General features: G+C 53.3%; 1 protein-coding gene across 1 annotated transcript in view; it reads right to left on the minus strand.

Annotated features, from left to right (window-relative positions):
* TM9SF4 (transmembrane 9 superfamily member 4) overlaps nt 1-8,591 on the minus strand; it is a 58,541-nt gene that overhangs the window by 5,621 nt on the left and 44,329 nt on the right. Inside the window, exons 11-16 of the mRNA XM_007122338.3 lie at nt 7,487-7,568; nt 7,315-7,390; nt 4,414-4,497; nt 2,562-2,737; nt 2,003-2,066; nt 705-824 (exon numbers count right to left, since the gene is read on the minus strand). Of these exons, the coding sequence (XP_007122400.1) occupies nt 705-824; nt 2,003-2,066; nt 2,562-2,737; nt 4,414-4,497; nt 7,315-7,390; nt 7,487-7,568 (602 nt within the window). The remainder of the gene's footprint in view (nt 1-704; nt 825-2,002; nt 2,067-2,561; nt 2,738-4,413; nt 4,498-7,314; nt 7,391-7,486; nt 7,569-8,591) is intronic.

Genomic DNA, 8,591 nt, shown 5'->3' on the forward strand with positions numbered 1-8,591 from the left:
ACTGAGCCTGCGCGTCCGGAGCCTGTGCTCCGCAACGCGAGAGGCCACAGCAGTGAGAGGCCCGTGTACCGCAAAAAAAAAAAAAAAAAAAAGGGTGAACTTTACTGTTCATAAATTATATCTCAATTTAAAAAAATCAGCAACAACAAAAGAACATTATTAACAACATTAGCATTTCTTGAGCAAACGCTCACCATGTGCCACATACTATTCTAAGTGCTCTATGTGAATCAGCTCATTGAGTCTTTGCAGCAGCCCTCTGAGTTGGGCCCGGAAGGCACACGGAGGTTAAACAACTGCCCAAGATCCAGAGCTACTAACAGAGGAGCCAGGGTTTCAGCTCAAGCTGTCTGTCCCAGAGCCCTTGTTTTGCCCACCAAGAGCTAGTCCCCAGATGGAGGGCAGGTCACCCAAACTGCATCAGCTGTTGAAGAAACCACTACTGGAGTGGACTCAGTACTGACGAGTCTACTGTCATTAGGTCGTGGTGACTTCCCCGCAAGACTATGCAGTGAGGTAGGGATCATTAACTCTAGTCTACAGCTGAACAAATGGAGTCTTGGCAAGGGGAAGTGATGTACTTGCCCAAGACCTCGTGGCCAGAAGAGGCAGGACCACATGAGAAACCCAGACAGCCTCACTGACCCAATTCAATACTGGACCCAGCTGCCCCCACCCCAAACTGCTGGCCCCATTCCCCTCACCTCTGCACACAGCTGGAAGTATACCATGACGATGCTGATTTGTGAACAGGACACCACCAGGATGATGAAGACGAGGAACAGGAAGCCGAAAAGGTAATAGAACTGATTCTCCCAGATTGCCTGCGGATATACCACAGCCGGCCTTCAGCTAGCCTGCCCCCACTCCCCTGGCATTCCCTGCTTGTGCTCGGGAACTCCACCCCTTAGTCAGGACTGGCAGGAACCGAGACAGCACCATGACACCACTGGGGCCTGTGGGCCTGGCTCGTGGCTGACTGGTCTCTCTCTCCTCCTTGGAGCAAAGGGTTCCTAGGGAGGGGCCGGGGCATGGCTGATCCTGAGATGGGTGGCCCCAGCCTGAACTCAGCAGCTTGCAGAAAATAATGAATCCCGCCCCAATCAAAATTACACAGCAGCCACCACTACCTGGGGCAGCTCACCATGTGCCAGGCATAGTGCTACGTGCTTTACGTACAACACCACGTGTCAGCCTATGAAAGCATGGCATTTTACAGTGAAAGAAGTCAAGGTTCAGAGAGGCTGGTGATTGGCCCAGTGTCACACAAACAGAGTAGATGTAGCCTCCCCGCCCAGGCAGCCAACCTGTCCTAGGCAGGGCTGGGTGGGCGAGGGGGTCTCAGCAGGGACGGGCTGGGCCACTCCAGAGGAGTGGATGCTTGTCCAGCACTGACTTAGTGCAAGACCCTCTCTCCATGCTAGGCGCTGAGCTGGGTCAGCTGGACTTAGATGGCTCTGAAGAACCGTTCTGCCAACTTTCATCTTGGCATGCCTGGGAGAGGAGTAATCATCATTACAACAGCAGCTACAAGTTAACAAGCGTTTCCTGAATGCCAGGCACTGTGCCTTTTATAGACATTATCACGTTCCAGCCTCATGATGATCCTGAGAACTAGGCATCATCCCCCACACTTTCCTAGGAGTTTTGAGTAACTTAGGTAAAGACACGTAGGGACCCAGAAATCAAAGCAGACGCAACAATGATATTAATAATGGTGGTGACTGACTGCAATATTGCTAAAGCAGCCAAAGCAGCTTCTATTTACTGAGCCCTTCCCACACCAGACTCCGTACATATGGCACATCTCCCGTAACCTTTCAAGCTGTCCTGAGAGGCAGGACTGTTACCCTATTTTAGGGCAAAGAATGGGGGCTCTGAGAGGCTAAAAGGTCTGTCTGAAATTGCACAGGCGGTAAGAGGCAGAGCACCTAAGTGGAGGGGTAGGGACTAGGCTAGTGTGGGTGAAGGTGAGGGGTGGGGAGCAAGTAGCAGTACTCACACTGAAGATGAAGAAAAGCTCGATGAACATGGCGCCAAAGGGCAGGATCCCAGCCATGAGAATGCTGCAGAGAATGGGAGGGTTAACACTGCTGGGAGACCTGGGCCACTGGAAGCTTCGGGCTCCCTCCTGAGCCAGCAAGAATGAGAATGCTTACACTGTTTGGTGGGTCTCAATCTTTCGGCATGCTTTTGTACCATTATAGCCTCTCAAGAGGTGGGCATCATTCTCCCCATTTTATAGATGGGAAAACTGAAGTACAGAAAGGTGGCGTGACTTGCCCAAGGTCCAAGGTAGTCTTTACCCGTCACCCTGCACCTTTCCACTCCACCCCTTCCCTGGCCAACACTGGGTCTGGCTACAACTTGGTCCTCTCTATCTTGGAGTGAAGCTAAGCTTTCAGGAAGTCTCCTAGAGCCAGCCGGGGCTGCAGGAGCACCTGACATAGCCCCCACAGGGGGAGGGTACCCCTGTCCATGTCTTTCCAAGGAGATGGCTCAGGGGAACGTTGGCCTTGCCTACTCAAGAAGCCCCCGCCTGGCCCCTGCCGGAGACTCACCCCACAAATCGGTTCATGTACCACCGCTGCTCAGGGATCTGCCGGGGAATCTGGTTGGTGCGCACAGGGTTGTCATATGGCTGCTTGCGGAAGCCGAAGTAGTAACCCAGGTAGACAAGGGGCAGGGAGATCCCGAACCACATGCATAGCAGGGCCACCATGGTGGGGAAGGGCACCTGTGGGCACAGCACCGTGAGGCTCCACAAGCCCTGAAGCCCAGGCCGGGGCCGTGCAGGGGGAGGGGGACCTTCTGGGTCCCAGGGCAGGAAGGGCACAGCAGGACCACCATGGTGGGGAAGCTCCTGCAGACACCCCCCCCCCCCCCAAAACAGGGCTCCTGGCCAGACTGTCCTGGGGCTGACCCCAGCCCTGGGAAAAGCAGAGGGCAGATGGAGGGCCAGCTGAGCCATGAAGTGAAGGAACCACGGCATCCTACAGGAGCTTGTCACCAGGGAGGACGTGGGGAAAGAACAAGGAAGGAGGGGCTGAGAGCATGAAGGGGAGAGGAAGGGCCGGAATGAAGGGAAATTACGTGTGGTCTGTTAAGTGAAAACAAAGGGGAAAAAACAGAAGTGCACAAATAGTGTGTTCCCAATTTCGCTCAACGAAAACACCACAATATACCATGAAGTGAAAAAAGCAGGACATAAAACTGTATGTAGAGAACTCCATTTTAATAAAAACACCCCAATACTTATATGCATACGTGCCCGGAGAGGCCTACACCGAAAAGTTAACAGCACTTACGGGGCTTTGGAATTGATTTTTCATTTTTTAAAAAAATTCCCCTCTGCACAGTCTTAGGTTTTTACAACCCACACAAAATGGAAGAAATGAATGAATATTTGTAAAGTGTTCAGAACAATACTTATTCCAAAGTAAGCACTATATAAATGTTTGCTCTTATTTTATAATTTTAAGATTACATTATTCCATTTTAAATATATCTAAAAAGAGATTAAAAGACTGCAAAAACAGGGAATTCCCTGGCAGTCCAGTGGTTAGGACTCTGCGTTTCCATTGCAGGGGGCACGGGTTCAATCCCTGGTCGGGGAACTAAGATCCTGCAGGCTGCATGGTGCAGCCCAGCCAAAAAAAAAAAAGACTGCAAAAACATACTAAAGATCTACATTAACTTTTCTGTACTTTCCTTTCTAAAATTTCTGCAATGAGTGTTTATAGTGAGCAGCTGGTAACTGGGAGAAAAATGTTGAGAGAGAGAAGGGAGACAGGTATAAAAAAGAGGAAGTGAGAGGAAGAGCATGACCCTGTCTTTCCTGAGGGCAGCTCCCTGGACCGCTGGGAAGGACCCAGTCCTCCGGCAGCCCGGACTGCAAGCCTCACCCAAGGACCTTCTGTGGGCACCTGCCAGTGGAGGGAAGGTGGCTCTCTCCGCCGAGGCTGGGATGGCAAACACCTGCCCCACCTCTCCCACAGCTAATCCATCAAGACCATCTCCTCACCCCCAACTGAGTCCACAATCCTCGTAGCGGGGCTGGTGCTGAGCTCGGGGCAGGGACACTAGGAGGAGAGCCTTGTTTTGGGAGACTGACCTCATCAAGTCATACCAAGCAGCTTTCCCTTGGGTGAGACGAGGGAAATTCCCCAGTTGGCCCCTGGACTGTGGAAATCTCCCTTTAGAGAAGTGAGCTTTGGGCAGCTGTCTGAAAGAGCCCGCGGGAAGGGCAGGACAGATGGATGCATAGGGCTGGAGAAACACTGGCCAGCCCTCAGCCCCCAGGGCTGGGAACAGCCCTCTGGGGACTTAGAAAAGGGAAGGAAGCAGCAGGAAGTGACCTGCAGGAATGGGCCTGAGCACAGCTGGCCCTCCCTTGCCAGGGAGGGCACTTACCGCCCCTGATGAGTGCTTTCCCCAGATGAAGCAATTCAATACGAAGCAGATGCCAAAAACCACGCCAGGGTACAATGTCGCCGTCTGAAAGCAAGAGAGACCAGGCTGGGGAGCTGCATCTAGGGAGAGCTCCCACCTGCCCCATCAGGGCTCCCCGACTGGAGGTTCTCAAGCCCTCCCTGTCCTGTAGGGCTCAGCTCAAGGATAAACCCTTCCAGAAAGCATTCCCTGACCCCCAGACTAGGCAAGCCTCCTTCTGCTCTCTGTCCTTTTAGATCCCTGAACCGCACCGTCCTTGCCCTCATCCGAGTTCATAATCATGTGCTGTTGTTACCCCCACAGACATAAGCTCTTGGGAGGATCATGTCCTGCTCACTGACGTGCTCCCAGCACTCAGAGCACAGTAGTGTTCAATAAGCATTTGTCGAATAGGAATGACCAAATAAAAGTTTTACTAAACACGTAGGTCTGGGCCTCAACCCAAACTGTCCAGAGTGGTGGGTAAGCTTTCATCGAGTCTTCGGGGCGGTGGGTGCTCGCCTCCACATGAATCAATCATCTCGCCCAATCCTCACTACAGGCCTAGATGGGAAGGACTGTCACTATCCCTTTTCAAGAAGAGGACACTGAGGCCCAGTAACGTTAAATACCCCACACCCCAACTTCACACAGTCAGTTAAGGGTGGAGCAGAGGTTCAAACGCAGGCAGTCTGACCCCAGAGCCCTGCTCCTGACGCCCTGCGGGTGTATTCTATCCAGTCAAGACCTCTGGGGCTGGGGCTCAGGCACTGGAAACCAAGGCCCTAGACCTACAGTGGAGCCTCCTTTACGACTGCGGCTGCCTGAGCATCCAAGAGGGTCGGCCCATGATGCCTGAGGCTCCCTGCAATCTGGTGCTCAGCGTCACGGCCAGTTTTATTTACCTTTAGCCTGTAGCCTCCCACACCCACTAACTGGCCACTGCTCCTCCACGTCCCTGACCCCGGGCCTTTATGAGGTAGAGTCATCAGCATCTCAGGTATCTGCGGAACCAGTGGCCTTCTGTATACAGCCTCCTTCCAACCACACGACGACCTGAGACTTAGGTGCAACCAGCCCCCACTGGAAAGATGGGGAAACCAAGGCTCAGAGGGCTGGTCAAGGATACCAACCAAGGAAATAACAGAGCCAGGACTGGGATCCAGGAGATTCCAGAACCTGAGGCCTCCCTGCTGGCTGCTTCCATCCAGCTGAAACCCTCCTCTCCAAGGCCCAGCTCAAAGGTCATTTCCCCCCTTCGTGTGTGTTCCTGCTTTACTCTGCTGTGTAGCAGAGAATTCCTCGTCTGTCCTCTTGGCTGAAATTTATGGACTGGGCACTGTGCTAGATACCAGGAAGAACAGGAAGAATGTTCAGACCCATAAATGGAGAACAACGTAAGTGGCACTCACAGGCACAAGGCTCTGCCCAGGCCCCTCCGGGGTGCCAAGGAGGACGCTGAAGTTAGAATCGGTGGGGGAGGAAGAGTGACCCCGGAGCTAAGACTTAGCTGCCCACGCAGAGGCCGGAGGAGAGAAGAGCAGTTGTACACCTGCACGGCTGCGGCTGCAGCAGAGGCCCGCCTGTGGAGCGAGGCAGAGCTCCACACCAGGGAAGGGTCAGAATCTTGCAGGGAAACTGAGGAGGCCTGGGACGGCCAAGGGCCCAGGCAACAGGGAAAGATGCCTGAACCTGGGCGGGAGTCCTGGGGATGGAGATGGGAAGGAATTGTGGACTATCTGGCAGGAGAACCGTCCACACCTGATGTATGAGAGGAGGCGGGGGCGCTAGTGAGTAGGAGGAAGAAAGGGAGCCACCCAGGTGACTGCCTTGGGGGCCTGGGTGGATGATGGTGCCACCGGATGCAGGGAGCAGGTTTGGGGCAGAGAGACGGGGTTTGCCGTGGGACCAGTACAGGGAGACTTGGAGGGTACCTGGTGGGAGACCTCATCAGGGAAGTCTCACCAGGGGAGGAGAGGGCTGGGTTTTACAGCTCTGAAGATCCCTGGGTCTCAGCACACAGTAGCCTGAGAAAAACACCTGATGCATCACGAATTTAGGAAACTCTTTTTGATCTTTCCAGCACAACCACTCTCACAGCTCTTCTATACTGAGGGCTTATTAATTGCCAGGGGTATTTGCCAGAGCTGGGATAGCCTGAGTTCCCCTGTGCTTTTGATAGCTGTGAGAATGGTTTCAGAAGGCCTGGGTCTAGAGGCTTCTCTGAATTTGGCACCAGGGGTTTCCCTGGTCCTCTAAGGGCTCACTTGCTCTGGGAGAAGGGGCTCAGGGCTCCCTGGGAGGCAGGGTCAACTCCCAGGCGTCCTCCGGTTTCTGTGGTCTTTTCTGCTGCCAAGAACTCTCCTCACCACCAGGAGGACAGGGAACATCAGAAGCTGACCTTATTGAAGAGGAACAGAGGCACCAAAGTCTGGAAAACAGGCTGACAGTGACGTGGGGCCTGGCTTCTCCTGCCCCTGGCAGGTAATTCTCTCTTTACTCTGCTGGGTAGGGTGTTCTCACAGCTGCCCTGCTGATCAGGTTTTGACCTTAAACTTTGACACCTGGGATGGTGTCTAAATCCTGTTATTCTGAATTCCCTATTTCTTCTTGTGCTTGAGCCACGGGACAATGTAGGCTAAAAATCATCTAAGTTTAATTCCCTCTTTTCATGGATGCGGCTACTAAGGCCTCAGAGGTAAGCACCCAGGGGTGAGAGCCCAGCCCTCCTGGCCCTCGGGTGTGCGCCTCCCACCCCATCAGGCTGCTGCTCAGCACCTGGCCCTAAACCCCCACCAGAGCCTGCCTATGCTGCTCTCGAGGAGCCCAGGAGGAAGCTTCTTGGCCCCCCAAGAACATGGGGAGGAGGTTTAGGACACTTACACAGAAGGCTCCTTTCTTCCACCGATGGCCTTTTAGAGTGCGGTACAGACGGCCGGCGGAAAATCCACCAAACACCCTGTGGGGAAACGGAAGGGATCCGCACCAAGGGGACCTGTTAGCTGCGGTGCAGGCGGTCTGTGCCAGCCCTGGGACCCCACTCATGCACACGTACCCCATGAACATGAAGAGGAAGCAGGCCGTGGTCATGAGAGCTCCCCGGCTGGAGGGTGACAGCATCCCAAGCATGGCCACAACTGAGGAAGGAGGGGCAAGAGAGGCAAAGTCAGGGTCTCTAGGCCCCAAGGCCCAGTCAGTCGTGGGCTGGCTTACAGGGCCCCAGGGCAGGTGAGGCTAGATGAGGCTCCCTACTCCTTGGCTAGATGAGGCTCCCTACTCCCTCTCCCTACTCTACTGGAGAAGACTGGGTCTTCGTTGGGGTTCAGAGGGGTGCAGCAGTTGCTGGGCCACGGCTGGCTGCATCTTTTTCTTTTTTTTTTTAATTTATTTTATTTTAATTTATTTTTGGCTGTGTTGGGTCTTTGTTGCTGCGCGCAGGCTTTCTCTAGTTGCAGTAAGCGGGGGCTACTCTTCATTGCAGCGCTCGGGCTTCTCATTGCGGTGGCTTCTCTTGTTGCGCAGCACGGGCTCTAGGCGCGCGAGCTTCAGTAGTTGTGGCTCGAGGGCTCTAGAGCGCAGGCTCAGTAGTTGTGGCGCACGGGCTTAGTCGCTCCGCGGCATGTGGGATCTTCCCGGACCAGGGCTCGAACCTGTGTCCCCTGCGCTGGCAGGCGGATTCTTAACCACTGTACCACCAGGGAAGCCCCATGCATCTTAATGGTTATGGCCAGCCCACAGAGCACTTGCAACCAACCAGGCACTGAGCTGAGAGCATTACGAATGCCAGCTCACTGAATCTACCTCATCAGCCCTCTGAGGTGGAGGTTATTTCCCACATTCCTCAGACGAGGCAACTGCGGCTCACGAGGTTAAATGAGCGGCTCACAGAAGTTAACTGACTTGTCCAAGGTCACAAAGCTTGGAGGCATGAGGCTGAGACAGAAATTTAGGCAGATTAGTTGCTAAGAGATTAGATTTTGAAAGTTCTCATCACAAGAAAAAAAAATTTGGAACTCTGCGAGGTGATGGATATTAACTAAACTCACTATGGTAATCATTTTGCAATATATACATATAATATCAAATCATTATTTTGTATACCTTAAACTAATACAGTGTTACATGTCAGCAAAAAAAAAAAAAAAAAAAAAAAGAAGTTA

The sequence above is a fragment of the Physeter macrocephalus genome, chromosome 14 (genome assembly GCF_002837175.3).
Source record: "Physeter macrocephalus isolate SW-GA chromosome 14, ASM283717v5, whole genome shotgun sequence".
NCBI lineage: Eukaryota > Metazoa > Chordata > Mammalia > Artiodactyla > Physeteridae > Physeter > Physeter macrocephalus.